We start from the raw sequence: 17,890 nt of genomic DNA on the forward strand, positions 1-17,890 counted from the left end.
CATAGGCTGGCTGCAGGATATGTGTATTAATTATGAAGTGCATAGCCATGTATTACAAGGTTGACTTTTGATTACTAGATTCAATCGCATGGAACCACGTAATAGATCGAATAGAAAACATGGAATAGAAGATACAAGATAGATATAATTATAGAAAGGTGAAGTAGCCGATCAAGGGTTGTTGCAAGTGCCAATAAGACATGTGCAATCTAAGTGCCGTAGAAATGTACTCGGCGAATTTAAGTGCTACATGAAACTAGCTATGTTCCAAGCCCAGCAGAGACTTTTTAGTGATCAATCTGCTCTTCATGATCTCATCATCTCTTTCAGTTGTTTGACAAGTAGGAGATCTGGATGGCGCCACGCAACAACTAACTCGCCAAATATGAAAAGCCTAAATACAATTAACCAGTATGTACTTACTGCTGGCAACTCTCTCTGTCTGTCTCTCAACTTTTCATGATGTGCAGAAATAGTAGAAGAAGAAGAAGCATATATATATATATATGTTCATGTGAATGAGCTTTGTCTCCTACATAGAAGTATAGATGTCGTACATAATTAGTGAAGATAAATATATAATAGATATTAGAATAGTGGACAGCCTTTAACTGATATCCCTGGCGCGGTGGGGCAAGATGCTAAAGGACAGTGATCGATCTCTGTGCCCCACCATTTCAGATTTCGATTCTCATTTTGAAGAGCAAAGAACAAAAGAACACCCATGAATGCTGTACCAGCATCTAGCGCCGCCGATAGCACATAGTTGTACTTCTGCCACCAGGCTTTTCGATATCTGAAGACAAAGTAGTTGAAAATTGTACCAGTGATGAGCCAGCTAGCTATGTTAGTTGGAGTTGCAGGGGGCATCCCGGCGAAACCATAAGATATGACCGGTATGTTGATCAGAGGGATCCACTTCTTCTCAGGGAACATCTTACTCAGCACCCAAATGGGAACTGGCAGAACTGCACCGATGAGAAACAACCACACCAAATTCCGATATAATCCACCGTGCCCAAAGAGACGTCCCGGTCCTATGAGGCCCCAAATCACCGAGGCATCGAAAGTCACTCGATATTTTGGGCAAGTCCACGGACTGTCAGGGTGCAAAGCTTCCACATCACAGATGTTCTCGATGCTATCCAGCATCCACCATGCCACTGCAAGGTTCACGATCCCAGCAACCAAAGTTCCCACAAGCTGCCAAGGCAAGCATATTAGGCATCAATATAGATGGATCATACACTTTTTCTTCTTCTTTTTTTTAACGAGTTTCTGTGCCAATTATAATACCTGAGCAACGTACATGCATCTAGGTGGGATTTTCATATAATGGCCAAGCTTCAGGTCAGCAAGAAAAGAAAGTGCATGAATGGTGCTGATCCGCCCATATATCTTGAAGAGCAGATTAGCGATAGGTTTCCCCGGAAGAACATAACCAATCATGAACTGTGCGATGATATCATACCCAGGTTGCTGCAAGATTCATGGACACAAACACACACACAAAAACTAATTGTCAGTTTTAACACATGTTTTGAAATAAAAGGAAAAGCAAAGAAAATTTATTTGCCTGATTCGTTGTTGCTTGAATGACTCCGATGGGAAGAGTAACAATCCACGCCAATCCAAAAGCAAATATCATACCCCACCAAGGCAGTTGCACTTCCTCTTTCCAGATAAATGACATCATTAGTGACAGAACTATGCTTCCCACAAGCAGAATAAGGAACCACCACTGAGGAACTTGTTTGTACTTCTTCATCAGTTTGGCATGGATGTCTAATTTCACGGAGTTCATTGCTGACTTGCTCTGCTTCCAAATATCACTACAAGAACAAAGTATTAAAAAAACAAATTATTTCTCAGAAAGATAGCAGTAAAAGTTACATGTCCAGATGAAAATCCAGCTATAACCCAATTGTTGCAGAACCAAGCAATAATTTAAATTAAATTAAAAAAAAAACAAAAAAAAACTAGTGTTAAGGGTCCAAGAAGTAAGAAACCTGTATAGAACTATAGATTCCTATAGTATGTAATGTGCCACCTTACATGATGTTCTGACACAACGAGAGCTCAGAGGAGCTTCTCCATATAGTAGTTGCAAGCACATAATGTTCCATTATCATGGTCAACTTTCATGTTAAACCTTACGCAGAGACTTACTTTTTAGTGCAATAGAGATCTCTACCTGCCATTAAAGAGCAGAACATGAGTGAGGGTCGCTGTAAATCTCGCAAATCCAGATCCGATTGAGAGTGCAAAAAGTGGACTGAGATAGAGCTTTCCATAGCTATCATATGCAGCCACATTTAAATCAAAATCGGGTGTCAATATCTTGGTGGTGTCATATTTCTGGCCCGTAGTTGTAAAGAGTTGATTTGAAAATATAGGGAACTTCTGGGCATCAAAAGTGTTGTACTTCCAATAACAGATGGGAACAATAATATAGATGAACATGATGAAACCAACTGCGACGTTCACAATGGAGAACCACGGGGCAACAAGAGGGCTGCCATGATAAGCAGAGATCCCAGCCCAATCAAGTGTGAAAGCTCCGACTCCAAGACCATGATAGCCTGATCCAATCTGTTGGGCAGTGATGCTACGAGGCCATACCCAACAGACCCATGAGAAGAATGTCAAGATAGGGAGCAGATAGCCAGGTAATGCATAATAGGCGAAGCTAACAGCGAGGAATACAAGAAAGAATTGCATCCTCGTAAGCCCTTTAGATCCCAAGTCCTTCTCATGTAATGCCCTGCAGAATTAATTGAAAATTAAAGAGCATCTTTAAGATAAAAAAGGACAGCATCATATTCGAATTTTCTTCAGCGGTCTTCAGTTTTTGATCTAAAATACAGCAGCATATATGCTATATCATATTCCTTCTTACTGAAAAGTGAAATCAAGCTATGAAACATTTAATGACAACCAAGAAAATTAAGAAAGAGTATACTTGGCTCTTCTTTTACCCCTGACCATAAGCAATTTAGTTCTCACCAAAATTGTCCAATCATTAAAAATAAAAATAAAAAAGTAGGACGCAAAAGCAAAAGAACCATGCTTTGTATTCAGCTTGAAAAACTTAAATGAGAAGGAACTGAGTGATATGGTTGTACGGAATCCTACTGAAAATGCCAAAAAGAACACAGAAAGCTTCTTTGCCTGATTGTTAATTGCTATGCCCTCTTTTTTAGTATTAAAAATTATACATCTGCAACTCTGCATGCCAAAGTTAGATATCTTTTAGTCACTAGAATATCATAGGTGGATGGATTCTCTTACTTCTCTTGATATGCTTGCTGCAGACAGTGATAAAACTGTCAGAACCAAAAAAACGAGCAAAATCAAAGAAATGAACAACTTGTCGCTGCATCCCTGTAACTTAATTGAACGGCTTAACGCCCCCATTTTGGGCTGCTCAAAGATAAAAATGATGACAAACTGCAAACAGAAATGATTTAACATACCTGAAAAGAGAAACCTGAGCAAGGTTAGAAGGCCACCACATTTCTGCAGGCTCTACCAAATACCTCCTCAACATCCCAGCCCATCCATAACCCAGTATCTGCAAAGCAAAAGATCGACCATAAACAATATGCAACAAACAACAAGATAGTGTAGTAGGACAGGAATATATATATATATATATATATATATATATATTTATATTTCTGCACGAATATTTTGCATCTCTTGGTCTGAGCAGATTAAACTTTTTCTTCTTTCTTCCTTTTTTTTTTAATTTTTCTTTTTCTTTTTCTGCCATCCAGATTAAGCTTCCCAAATTGCTCATTATAGTCTATGAAATAAATTTTAAGGGAAAAAATAATTAAACCACTAATCATGAAGATATGTATACTCCATGTACTGCTTTTGCTACATGAAACATTTTTTACAAAAATGATACTAGTTTAGCCTGAATTTAGCTTTTAACGATATGATATTCCTTAGTCTAGAGAACAATAACAAAAGTTGAAGAGAAGAGAACAAGACATCCATTTCTTATTATAAGACTGAAAGGGATGAGAAAGAAATTAGGATAGAAGAGAGAAAAGAGATTCGCAGCGCAAGTTGAAAGTAACCGCTAGTAGAGACAGGGACCATTTTTAAGACATGTGACAGATAAATAAAGTGATTGAGACCCATGCGTGATGTCTCCTGCCTTCTATCCTATAGCATCTTCAGTTCTTTTATGTTCGTAAGCATCAAAACCAAGGAAATATAGGACGCATAACAAATCCAATTCTAGATTCTCAATATTTTTTTATTAAAATAAAAAAAAAAAAGAAATGTTGGAATACGCCAATCTTAGGGCGAGGGGGGTGGGGGGAGCTTAGGTCCTTTGCTTATTTATGTAAAACCTTAAACAACAGTCGTATATACCTTGGTCAGAAGACTAATCACAGAGGTAGGTATAATTAAACAAATTAAATGGGACCACACCATAGAGAAAAGTAATGAAAAAAATATAAGCTTCGTTCGTTATCCACCACCTAATACACCTCAATCATAAGAGACTCTTAGTCCACAATTAAGGAGAAAATCGGGTGCCATAAACTTCCCTGGAATTGGCCAAAAATTCCAACTTGACAATAGAGAACTACTGTCCAGTTAGGAAAAAGAAGCCATGAAAAATCCATTGGCTATCTACCTAGCTACTATATGAAAGAACACAATTGAAAAAAAATAATATATATATATATATATATATATATATATATATATATATATATATATATAAGAACAGGAGCAAGAAAAGAAGAGGACTTTATTTTTATTTTTACCTGGGTGGTGAGCACAATGAGTAGTCCGCAAAGGAAGCTCAAGGTCTGCTTGTAATATGCTTTCATCACGGTGATGGCGCCGATGGAGTAGGCATCACCGCCGCCATAAGAAACCCCGCAATTGGCGAATACGGTGATGATAACGTGCTCCTTTATGTTGAACGGACCCGGATTAAGATTAAAACTCCAATTTTTCCACACTTTCACCTCCTTGTTTGGTAGCGTGGAGGCCATGAAGCGGCCGATGGGGAGCACGGCGATCTGCATGAGGATCCCGGAGATGGTGAGGGGCTGCGTCCGGAAGGTGAAGAAGGTGTTGAGGAAGATGAGGAGGACGCAAGAGGTGAATCCGAGGAACCACGCGCGAAATGTCATCACGGGAAGAGATGGGTCGTCGGTCTCCGGCACCACCAGGGCGACCTCCTCCACCGGGCACCGGTCAGAGTCGTCCGGCGGGGGGCTTTGGGCCTTGGGGTCTGGGTCTCCCTTGGACTTGGAGGCCATTTCCGAGATGGATTCGACCAAAGCTGCCTCCTTCCTCCCCTCCCCGCTCCTTCCTCTCGTCGAGTGTGATAACCTCGGTAACGGAGTAGTGTTCTGAAGCGGCAAGGGTGAGAGGTGGGCAAAATATATAATGGTGGAAAAGAGGACATAGTCATACACACATAGACACCATAGTATATATATATATATATATATATGGTAATAGCAAATTATGCGGGCTTAATAGTTTTGTTAAGACAAATCTCGAAGCGCACTAACTCGAATCGGACGTTAATAACTTTGGCGTCCGTATACGGGTGGTTACTGATTAGTTTGGCAAAGGTATACCTGACACGAGGCAGTGCTTTCCGAAGGGGTATATAGGAATCCGTGAAATGACCAGCATAACCTCACTCTTGCATGGCGCAGGCGCAGTTTAGTGTTGTATGATTAGACTAACTAATCGATATATAATTTGGTCACGTACATAATCTATGATAATGACGATGTTGTTTACTGAGCCCAAACTATCGTTTATTGTTTGTAAAGTTGTAGTAGCAGCTATTTGTATACAAAGTTTCCTTGTCCTTCTGGTGAATATGTGTTATTTTTATTGAAAGCCCTTCTATTCTTTTTTTTTTTTTTTTTTTTGTTGTTGCTTTTTTCTGCTTCTGCTGAAGTATTATTTTGTCATTTCGGCAGCAGCAGCAGAAAGGCCAAGTTGCAGTTAGAAAAGCGCATAAAATATGTATAAAAGATCTGACAATGTGTCTTAGATTAGATAGATTACAGCTGGGTGTACAGGAGGAGGCAATTTTGTCTTGACTTGGTAAGCCAAGAAAAGATTCCAGGGATAGATAGGCGGATGACCTGCACAAATACAATGATTTCTAATCGGGGAGATAAACGACAAATTCTTAGAAATGTAATTCTTATTGGGTTGGGGTTTTGGGAACGGGCATTTTAAGGTTTTAATAGATAGATTGGTCATTTTGAAGAGGGCATTTAGGTCATTAAGGAAATTGTAGCTTTTTGGAGAGGGAGGAGGAGGAGGCCACCATGCAATGAGCCGTGGGCAAACTTGTGCGGATCACGAGAGGAGCGCGAGGTAACACATGCTTGTCGTGGCGCGGAACACTCGGACGGTGGAAGTGGGACGCACCACGTCTGACCTGTAAGTCCAGGTGGCAATAACAAGGAAGGAAAAAGACATCCCTACTGTCTACTGGCTAATAGATTTTTGAAAATATGTAATCACTTTCAAGTTTGAAATAATAGAGTCTAGTCTAGTCTAGTAGTGCGTATGGGGCCCGATACCCCTTACCTAGTCAGGCATGGGGCTGTAGCTACTACTGCTACTACATTGCAATATTGCATTTCGTAAGAAGCTCATAAAGTGGAGAAGGGATGCCACGTGTTGGGTGAGGAGACGAGTGGACGAATGGTTGACCCAGCTGCCAAATTCGCTCCTTTTCTTTTCTCTCTTTTCTTTTTTACTTCCTTTTCGTGCGTGCGTGCGTGCGTGCGTGTGTGTGTGTGTGTGTGTGTGTCTCAGTGTGTGGGGCCCTTTCTTATTCCATCGTCCAAAAAGGTTTTTCTACCTTGGGCTTGGGCGGGCGATGATTAACGTTGACACCAGAAACAAAAAACCTTTTTGAGAAGAAATTTCTTTAAAAACTATAACTAGAGAATAAATTCCAAATTACTAATTATCAGCAACTTGGTGAGGAATCTTTATAAACTAGTACAAGCTGGATTTTCTGGTAACAATGGTAAACGGTCGCGTATACTCAGGAGCTTAATCTAAAGTTTGCGTGCAGACTTCGCAAAAGTTGAAAAGGTCCATATATATAAATATATAAATATATGAGAAAATGAATTTTTTGTGGTACATAAAAATGACCAGGGCATCGATCGGTTTGTTCTATTTTCAGACAAGGACAAATAGACGCAGCACCCAGATAATGATGTAGATGCACAACTTGCAGGAAGGAATATGGTGCCTCACTTGATCCCTCCTCTATCACACACACACACACACTATATATATATATTATATATATCATGTCTAAGCACTTCCACTACATATTAGGTATTATGCATGCGGTACCTTACATCTAATTATTATATTAATATTACCTTGATAACAGTACAAGGATAACTCGAATAAAAGGGCGTTGGTTTGGTGTTAATTAGTCAAAATAAAATAATAGCATCAATTTGATAGCCTGTACCATCTCGTGGTTTCACGGCGCCGGCGCCTTGCATTGCCTTGAATCTATTTATTGTTGCATTATGATTTACCTAAATTAATCGATCACCAATATGGGGAAGGCTTATCTCGACTGCTCTCTCTCTCTCTCTCTCTCTCTCTCTACATATGTGTGTGTGTGTCTCTATACATGGTAATATAGAATAACTTATCCGACAGTACTTCGAATAACTCCAGTCTTATCAAGTATCTATTCTTGTCGTATAGTACGGCGACTCGATCGCCCTTAAGTCTTTCTCTTATCTTTCTTTCCTATCCAACATGATGTATTTTGTATGGTTTTCGATGTGCGCCGGGCCACACTGTCGTCATAGGTCAGGTTCAATAGAGAGACTTTTGGGACTGTGTGCTCATAGTATGTATTGAAATATTTTGGAATTAATACAAAGATAAAGACTTCATCGATCTGCTGCTTTGCCCTCAACTACATACATGAATAGTAAATAGAAGAGAGTTAATTCCAACTTTGGAGGTTTGTTCTTTTATATATATATATTGTACTTAATTCCTACAACATGAACACACCCAAAAATTAAAAAATAATAATGCGTCGCAGATGCGTGCGTTATAGTATTGGTTGTAGAAAGACCGTACACTGCACAGAGATCTCCCCGTAGATTAGATTCTTATGATGAATTCAGGACAAATAAATTGATAAGAATAATTCCAACAAAAAAAAGCGGGTGCACTTTCAAGCTGCTTTTATCAATGACGAGAAATTTGATCCATCGATCGATCTCACTAGAGGGAGGTAGATTGAAGTATTGGCGGACCATGTATGAGACTGACATAATTGAAACATAGAAAAAGGAGAAAAGAACTCTGGCTGGAATTTTATTAATTTTAATATAAAAAATTTAATATATTATAATTTAATATTTATGGGTACAAAACAAAAGTCGACTAGAATCAAAGACCTAGAAAGATGGAGTATAATCTGCTGTAAATTAGAGAGAAGAAAGAGTATAGTGTAAACAGGCTACTCTTGGTTAACATGGTGTATATATCTATACTTGTTTTTTCTGTGGAAGATATCCCCGTCTCCATCTCCATCTCCATCTCTATCTCCGTGAATATTCATACGAAGGGGGTTAGTTAAAATATTAAAATCTGACAAATAATTTTCTTTTATTTTGGCTCACGTCGTGATCTTGCTCTCTTATGCATTCTCAATCAATAAATTGATAAAATTACATACACACACACACACACACACAAGTAAATTCAATGATATTAGATCTGTAATGAGATCAAATCCGAATGCAATATATGCACAATTAATGATCCATATCGGCTACTTCCAATTAACTTTGATTAAAAGCTAGTCTAAGTTTTCTTATTTAAGATTTGGAAGACTATTTTGAAAAATAGTCACATCATGCCAACTATACTTTTGAATCGTTTGTCCCTCGATCCAATCCAATTCAATCCAAGAAGAAAAGTAAAAAGTGGATCGTGATGAGGTGGAGAAAGTCAAACCCAAAGATTGCGAAATAGATCTTCCCAAGGGCCAAGGGTCCCTCCAGGATTAAATTGGCTGATTATGTATGCAAATTAATATAGTCTGTCTATGTGCAATTTGTTAAAGCTGAGAAGGGCTAAGGGTTCAATCAGCAACATCATTTGGGCCAGTCCAAGCCCACCCACAATCACACAAGAGAATGTCAGACACCACTACCTCAACTAAAAGCCCCCCTCTCTCCTTTTTTAATTAATATATACTGATCGATTATATGCATTTTATTCTTACCTACTTTATCAATATAAAAATAAGATCAAATTTTTTTTTTCATCTTATGTAATAAGGTAACGATTAAAATTTTGATTTATTACATCCATATCTTACCAATATTTTTCTTTTATGTGATTGACTTATTCTCCTTTTATGGTGGGATATACTTTAAACATAGAGTGTTTTTTTTCTTCATAATATGCTTATTTATATATTTATTAATTATTTCGATTCTGATCAGTTTTGGAAGATCTTTCTTTTGTATGCCTTAATTATATAATTTTATGGTAATAATTATAAACGGCAACATTAAATTATAGAATTTTCTCAATCTCCATTCTAAGTGCGATTAGATTTCTTACTATAACTCGGTCTCACCTACAACTATATATAAAGAGAGGTGATCACAACGCCAGTCTCTCGCATAATTTATTCACTGTCTTAATTTATTCTTAGGCTAAAACTTTGAAGCAATGGCTCCAAACGTAGAGACGGTACTAAAAATTCTTCACTCTCATTTTCTCTATCCTATCTTGTGTTTCAACAAGTGCTCTTTTACATTCAATATTTCTCTTATCAAATGTATTTTTTTTTTCCAATGGTTATCAAAATTAATTGCATTATATTTTGAAGAAATTTGCATCGGTCATTATTAGAGTTATTTTCGTAGTTATAATTCATGGCCACCTTTTTAGTTATGACCCTTTTTTTTAAAAAAAAATTCATTGAATAAAAAAAAGAAAAAGTGGGAGATATTTATTTTTACGACTTTACTGCTCATATTGGAATGCATTGGTTAGTAAAACGTTTAGAGATTGTAGGAAAATATTCATGCGTATCATTTTCTACAGCTTTATGCATTTTTCGAAAACTCAAAACCAGTTTATTCTCTGATAACGACGAGTACTATGTATGTCAGTGCACTAGAAAGAAGTAGCCTAATTAAACTACGTCTCAATATTCCTCTAGTACTCAAATAATTTTAGCCCAAAATCTATAGGTACTACTACATTGACCAACCAAATAATCTTTATATAGTGTGTTGAAATTACATGCAGGTCTCTGTCCTGACGATAACAGTAAATCATTCATGCTCCCGTTGCATGAAACGTATCAGAAAGGACATATCCAAACTCCAAAGTACGTGATATGTATTTCCTAACAATTAATAAGTTAATTAACTAACTAACCTACTAAACTGCATGCTCTTCTTTATCTATTATATGTTAATTATTATTATTATCTAATTACAATGGTTTAGATAAAAATAAGATCCAAAATTACGTGGAATATGACGATTACAACAATACGGTGAAGATTCTGGGGTTCAGTCCGAATCGGATTGTGGACAAGCTCCACCGCAAAGCCTGCAGGAGTTGCAAGCACACAAGAAATATCACATTTGTGGACAAAGAGTTAGAAGAGGAAGAAGATGAAGAAGGGATCAATGGTCCGCCTCCCAGTCCAGTAGGAGAACAAGAGGAGGGAATGAAAGAGGAAGAAGAAGAAGAAGAAGAAGAAGAAGAAGAAGAAGAAGAACAACAACAACAACGGCGCCGACGCCGCCGTCGTCACCGCCGACCACAACCATTGGAACCTGACCCAAGTTCAGAACCAAAACCAGAACCTGAACCAGAGCTACAACAAGAAGCAATGAATTATGGCTATTATGACTGGGATCCGTCTCAATGGACATACGACTACGTGCCACATGTTCCTTCGCATCAAAGCTATGGGTACTCAGAAGAGTATCCAAATGCCGCTTGCACCATCTTGTGATTCCTTACCTTAATTACTAATATTATCCCCATAACTAGCTAGCTAGTATTAATAACATTTATTTCATATTGGCTGCATGTAATGACAATAATAAATCACTGTATATTGATGATTGGTGAATTGTTTCTGATTAGTTGAATATCTAACGAACACACACACACACACACACACATGTTTGTGGATATGCTTTTTGCGCATGGCTGAAAGCATACACCATTAGTACTTAACTAAGATAATTTAAAGTGCATATGTATGCATTGTTTTAATCCCGATGTACTATTAATTAATCCATGATTGGGCATGCATCGCTGTCTTATGGTACATATATGTACATGTATACATAGTAATGAAATATTAGTTAAGTCGTCATGCATATAATTAATTAATTTGATTGTACTCTTGTAACAATTAAATTATTAATTTTTGACATAAACTCCCAGTTTATGTCCAACTCGAAAATACTCCTACATCATGAGTCTCTTAAATATACTAGTGGCAATTAAACTACGTACTGATCATTACTAGGATATTCTGCTTATTGTTTTAACTAGCTATGTGACAAATTAAGTTGCTTAATCTTTTCGCTAGTAACTCTTCTTAATAGCCTCTTCGGGGTCACATTTAGGGTGGACGCTCAAAATTTATATGGCTCCAGCCAAAAGTTCTAATAGTGCCCTTCTTTTAATAGATAATTCTAAATCGTAAAAATTATAATACACATTAAAATAAATTTTTTTATTAATAAAATTATGGAATAAGTGTACCCTTCAATATTTTTATTCATGAAAGTACATCATGTAGATGTACAGTAAATTTTATATGTATATATATTCAGAAATTAGTTAGGGGGGCTCTCTAAGTGAAGGCATATTGCAGCCGCCTCAATGGCTTAATTAATTAGTTTACTTGTCGCTACCGCCGACTACATAAAATAGAATCACATGCATCGTGATTTAGACATCCCAGCAATTAATTAGTTAACATAACTTTGCATGCATTGTTATGTTAACTAATTAGTTGGGAGGTGAAAATGCTGGTAAATAGTATTAGGTAAGAAACTAGCTAGATCATATATATATATATATATATGGGTTAATGAGTAGATAAATAGTGCATATATCCGTCATGTATATCTATATCGGATATATGGATAAGACTTACTTAAGAGTGATGTATGGATTGGAGCTGCATACTTAATTTGCTGTTAATTAACTGAGTCAATCACCTATGAAATTAAACTTGGTGAACGGTCGTATCAGTTAGGTTGGACTTGCAAATCGTGGCAACAGCGACGAGCTCGCAAAATTTTAATATGCAACAACTGGACGCCTGCTTATGTCCAACACAGTCATGCATCAACCAGTCAGCAATCCATGTGCTCAGATTCCACGTTTCTTCCATCTTCAAGGATGTTAACTAGTAGTAGTTACACCACCTTCAAATTAATTTATATATATATATATATATAAAGGCCACTTAGCTAAGAGTGAGGTAGATTTGGTGCTAAGAAGAGACTCACCTCACCGCACCGCACCCAAAGTCCAAAGATGTGTAGTGACAATTAAAAGAGGAAGCCATCCATGGGTAGCATATCCTATATAACTTTTAATTCCCACATCGAAACTCTTCTTCTTCTTTTAATTTTTTTTATTGTAATAATCCATGACGTCCCCCATCATGTTACGTTGGCCTACCAAAGCTAGGGATAAAATTAAAGATGGTGATGTCTAATTACTTTGTGGACCAGCTTTTCCGCATGCTAAACTGTTTTTTAGTAGTATAAAATACAAAAAAAAAAAATGAAGGAGGCCAGGGATTAAAGGCAGTGGATGTGCGTTGCCAAATGCAACGCTCTGGCTAAGCAAAAGCCTAATTAAAGAGATTAAAGAACTTCGTTAACAAGCGTCCGTGCAACTACTTTTCGTTTAAAAGAAATAGGAAGCTTTCCTCAATGGAAGTTGGAGAGGATTAATTTAATTACTTGTTTAGCAAATAATTAATTGTGTTATCGCTCTCATAGATGATTCGTGCGTCCAATCACTCATGGTCGCTCTGCACTACTCGTCCTACAACTAGCAGCTACATGCTACTTAGTGCTCTATGTAATATATATATATATATATATTAAAATGAAAAGAGACACCATATAATTGAAGTGGCACATTGAGTGTCTAAGATAGGTCAACGCATGAGTAAATATAACGAGTCTCTAAAAATGTATGTCGCAATGAATAATGCTTAGGGGATTCGATCTCCACGTGGTCGACAATCTAATCTACTAACTCGCATGTAAGTTGCCTGGTTTTGCTCTCATATTGATGGATTCTATAAGTAATTTATGTAACATTGGGTTTGTGGAGGAGATGGAAGCATATTAGTGGGTGGATAGGTGAATAGCTCCAAGGCTTGAGCTTGTACTATAGTCGACAAGAATTAGCTCCCTTCGTGTGTTCTTTCTTAGCATATCACATCCAATTTGGTTGACGTGCATAATTCGCGACACAGTACGTATTACGTAATTTGACGCCTCGAAAGATGAGTCATAATGGAATTTAATTATCCGTAATGTGTTTTTTGCTTTTAGGTGCATATCTCAGTCAAGTAATTATCATCACCAGGCTTATAAGATGATATGAGGTCGAATTGCATCCTTCCCACAGCTTTCCTCTCCCATCTCTCTTTCTTTGTGCGTCTGCGTGCTTGGCTCAAGCCTAATCAATTAAATGGCAGAGAAGGTAGTCAATTCTTATCCTTTCTTCTTCTTTTTTTTTTTTAAACAAAAAGAAAAACGGATGAAAAAACAAATAAAAGGAAAGGAAAAAAGTTTTCTTCATGCTCATCTCCTTAATTAATGTCATGACCTTGCTCTTTTAGTTTGTCTTTTAAATTTATTTTTTTTTTTTTTTGAAAAACTTTGTCTTTTAAATTTATATGTTAAAGTGGGAGACCGACGTACGTATTGGTTCCTTTTTCATTCAATGATCTCAGATGCTATATATTCCTCAATTGCCTTCCTACTTGAGCCTTATTTTTATAGTTAAGGTTATCTACTTTTGTTATTATTATTTTTTATTCGATCCAAAACGTCAACTGAATCTGAATGGTGTCCTTGTGAATGCTATCAATAAATAAGATATCCTAAGCTGCAGAAATAAAAAGTGTAATACATGAGACATGAAAAATAATTCCAGTTGTAATATATATACTATTTAAGCAAAATAGTTGGTTAGAAAAAGTGCTACTTGAGATATTCATGCAGCCACAGCAGAGATGCATGGCAGGCAGACTTAGCAGTTACAGGAACTTGTTTGGTAATGCTAATGCTAATGCTATGGATGGTATTGTGAGCAATGAAAGAGCAATATCTTTGAATAATCTCGTAAGTGATGAATTATTGAGTAGGAATTAACGTGCGAATGAATCTTTTGTAGACGAAGACCGCCACATTGATCATAACGTTAGACAACCAATGCACCCACTGCAACAAAAAGATCAAAAAAGTCATCGGCCAGCTCCAAGGTAACAAATGCATCTACCTACCTACTTACCTAAAACAATAACAAATCTACAACATTAAATTTTTTTATTTAAAATAAATAAATAATAATTTACACACACACACACACACACACACACACACATATTTATATATATCTTCTTGTATCTAATTTGCCTCCTTTTTTTTTTTTTGGTCGGTTAATCCAAATGATTAATTAATTCGAGAACGCTGGAACATCGAAGAGGTCGCCTACAACGAGAAGAATAAAGTGGTGACTATTTCCGGTCCGTTCAATCCCCAGGAGCTCATTAGGAAGCTCTGGTGCAAGGCCTGCTGCTGCATCAAAGAAATCCAGATCAAACCGCCTCCTCCGGCACCGAAACCAAAACCGGAAGAACCTAAGCCACCTCCATGTCCACCTCCATGTCCTCCTCCATGTCCACCTCCATGCCCATACCCATGGGCATGCCCTCCCCCTCCGCGGCCGTGCCCCCATCCTTGTTCTCCATGCCCACCACCACCACCACCACCAGAAAAACCCAAACCCCCGCCTCCTTCTAAACCGTGTCCATCACCGGTGTGGCCGGTCTGCTGCTGGCTTCCATGCCCATGCCCATTCTTTGACTGTCATGGACATGAAAGATGCCGTTGCTGCACGTGTGGCAAGTCCTGCGACCCCCCACCACCCCCACCACCCCCACCACCCCCACCACCCCCACCACCACCTCCTCCTCCTCCTCCTCCTCCTCGTCCTCCTATAGTGTGTTGTCCACCACCACCACCTATACACTGTGGTCGTCCTCCTCCGTGGTGCGACTACACCATAGTCTGCCGCGAAGACCCACAATGCACTATCATGTAATTCACTTTTTACCTACCTATACTTATATCTATCTATGTGTGTGTGTGTGTGTGTGTTGTGTTTGTGTGTTTATGTCGTGGATTATATAATTACTTGCATCTTAATTAATCTAATCCTGATTGTATGGTTAATTCCTGAGAATTAAATAAGCGATTGTGCGTTCCAATATCTCTTTAATGGCTCTACCCGTACTAGGGTAACCACTTTACATGACATCTGCAGAATATTAAAAAAAGCTTAAAATTCGCGTGAACAAATCTTATAGGAATAAAAATGATATAATAAAACAGAGTATACTAATTAATAAACAATTAATTTTGAGCTAGTAATTAGTCGGTGGTGGATGGGCTTATGCCTCCAAAGATTTTAATTAGCCAGGCTTGTACTGTAGTACTTATAGACAATAATTAGCTCTGCTTTGTATTCTTTTGTTAGCATATCGCATCCAATTTGGTGGAGAGGCATATTAATTCACGAATAAAACGAGCGATGGTAGACAACCCACATTTAACAGTTCCCAACACGTGTCGTCATGGATATCGACCGCAATATTTTAATTTTTTTTTGGGGGGCGTTTTTTATTTTTTATTTTTAATTTCTTCAATAAGTTAATTTAAAACAAAGAAAATTTATCATCAAGGTGGTTGGTTATAAGACGATGTAGACATCCTCTCCTCTTTCCTACTCTCCCCTTTCTTCTTTCACTTATCTCTCTCTGTGTGTCTCTCTTCGTCCTTCCTCTACCTCCACTAACTCGATCCTCTGCTTGGTGTTCAAGCCATTCATTCAAGCAAGCAATCAATGGCAGAGAAGGTGCTCTTCCTCTCCTTTTCTATTTTATTAACCTGAAGCACGGGGAAATTTTGAAATAAAATAATGGCGTTAGCGTTACTCTCTGATTTCCTGAGCTAGCCTTCATTATTTTTATATTTTCCTGACATCATCTGAAAAAGCTGCTCCAATTTTTTTTTTCTTTTGATCGGGTCACTTTACGCGGAAAATAAATTTTGAGCGTCAATTTAGTGGAGGTAGCTAGCGAGCGTGGTATTCCTACCGATTAACGACCAAAGCTTATTGTAATTAAGTGATTATTTGAGTACCTGCAGATATCGACATTGATCATTAAAGTAGACCTCCAATGCTGCCGCTGCTACAAAAAGATCAAAAAGATCCTCTGCCAGCTCCAGGGTAACTAATCTACAACAACAACATTCAATTAAGTTTTTATTTGTCTTTATATATATATAAAAAAAAAAACAAAGTACTGATTATTATTATTATTTTTTTTTCCTTTTTCTTTTGTTGTCATCCCTGAAATTGTTAAAAATTAATTAAATTGAGACCGCTGGAACATCAAGGACATCGTGTACGACGAGAAGAACAACGTGGTGATCGTCTCCGGGCCGTTTAATCCGGAGTGCCTCATCAAGAAGCTGCGGTGCAAGGACTGCGATTGCAAGGTCATCAAAGACATCCAAATCAAGCCACCTCCCAAACCCACCGGGCCTCCACCACCGCCACCTAAACCCGATCCACCACCGCCACCTAAACCCGATCCACCACCGCCACCTAAACCCGATCCACCACCGCCACCCAAGCCAGATCCACCACCGCCACCCAAGCCTGATCCACCACCGCCACCCAAGCCCGATCCACCACCGCCACCCAAGCCCGCACCGCCACCCAAGCCGGAGCCCCCACCACCAGCGTCTATGATTTTGCCGGTCTGCTGCTGGCTTCCGTGCCCATGCCCATGCTACGACCACCGTGGACATGGAGGATGCCGTTGCTGCACATGCGGAAAGTCCTACGAACCACCAGCACCGCCACCACCTCCTGCGCCGTATTATCGTCCGTGTTGCGACGGGGTTGGCTACAAGATTGTCTGCGAAGAAGACCCACAATACCCATGCGCTATCATGTAAATTACTTTTCACCAACCTACCAATGTCACATTACTCTTATCATCTCTCATTTTCCCTCTATGAGCAAGATGACCACAATCTATTGATTAATGGTTGTTTCTGAGTAATAAAAAACTATAATATATATATATATGTGATTTGCTATCCAATTTGTTGGATATCTTTTTTTTAATTATCATGTAAATTTTTTTGTTTCTTGATAAAGAATTATTATGTCATTGGAAGAGCTGGACTTGGATTTGTATTAGTTCGGTGGACCATGACTGGAGTGTTTTTCTTTTTCTTTTCTTTTTTCCTCCTTTATCTGGCATGATTGGGACGGGGCACCAACCAAGATCATGGTGGTCAGGTTGCAATAACTGCTGTTTCTATTCCCATTGGGGGCTTTAGGGTTACGTCTCCTCCTCCTCCTCCTCCTCCTCCTCCTGTCTCATAGTGTACTTTTGTTCGTCTTATCATTTTTATTCCAGGATATGGGTCCAGAAGAATAAAAGGTTAGGTGGCATTTTATTATTTACCAGAGCCAGAGGAGCTTTAGTCCATGG

At 38.3% G+C, this 17,890-nt stretch overlaps 2 protein-coding genes across 3 annotated transcripts; one reads left to right on the top strand and one right to left on the bottom strand.

Annotated features, from left to right (window-relative positions):
- Nucleotides 1-122: 122 nt before the first annotated feature.
- Nucleotides 123-5,449, bottom strand: LOC140758770 (oligopeptide transporter 3). The gene is made up of 6 exons (XM_073095058.1): nt 4,794-5,449; nt 3,477-3,574; nt 2,195-2,764; nt 1,577-1,832; nt 1,297-1,479; nt 123-1,203 (listed from the first exon to the last, which is right to left on the bottom strand). Exons 1-6 carry the CDS (start codon nt 5,295-5,297, stop codon nt 589-591), a joined length of 2,226 nt encoding a protein of 741 aa, XP_072951159.1. The 5' UTR covers nt 5,298-5,449; the 3' UTR covers nt 123-588.
- An 8,099-nt stretch (nt 5,450-13,548) lies between these two features.
- LOC140759568 (uncharacterized) lies at nt 13,549-17,569 on the top strand. 2 transcript variants are annotated; one of them, XR_012104247.1, is made up of 6 exons: nt 13,549-13,563; nt 13,644-13,794; nt 14,491-14,578; nt 14,783-16,233; nt 16,527-16,608; nt 16,779-17,012. XR_012104247.1 is itself a non-coding variant. In XM_073096164.1 (3 exons), the coding sequence occupies exons 1-3, from the start codon at nt 16,222-16,224 to the stop codon at nt 17,343-17,345; spliced, it is 678 nt and encodes a 225-aa protein (XP_072952265.1). In that variant the 5' UTR covers nt 16,074-16,221; the 3' UTR covers nt 17,346-17,569. The 2 variants fall into 2 exon arrangements, 1 of the variants encoding a protein (XP_072952265.1); XM_073096164.1 differs by lacking the exons at nt 13,549-13,563; nt 13,644-13,794; nt 14,491-14,578 and having other exon boundaries at nt 16,074-16,233; nt 16,762-17,569.
- Nucleotides 17,570-17,890: the final 321 nt, after the last annotated feature.

The sequence above is a fragment of the Typha angustifolia genome, chromosome 4 (genome assembly GCF_048772165.1).
Source record: "Typha angustifolia cultivar Huaian chromosome 4, ASM4877216v1, whole genome shotgun sequence".
Taxonomy (NCBI): Eukaryota; Viridiplantae; Streptophyta; class Magnoliopsida; order Poales; family Typhaceae; genus Typha; species Typha angustifolia.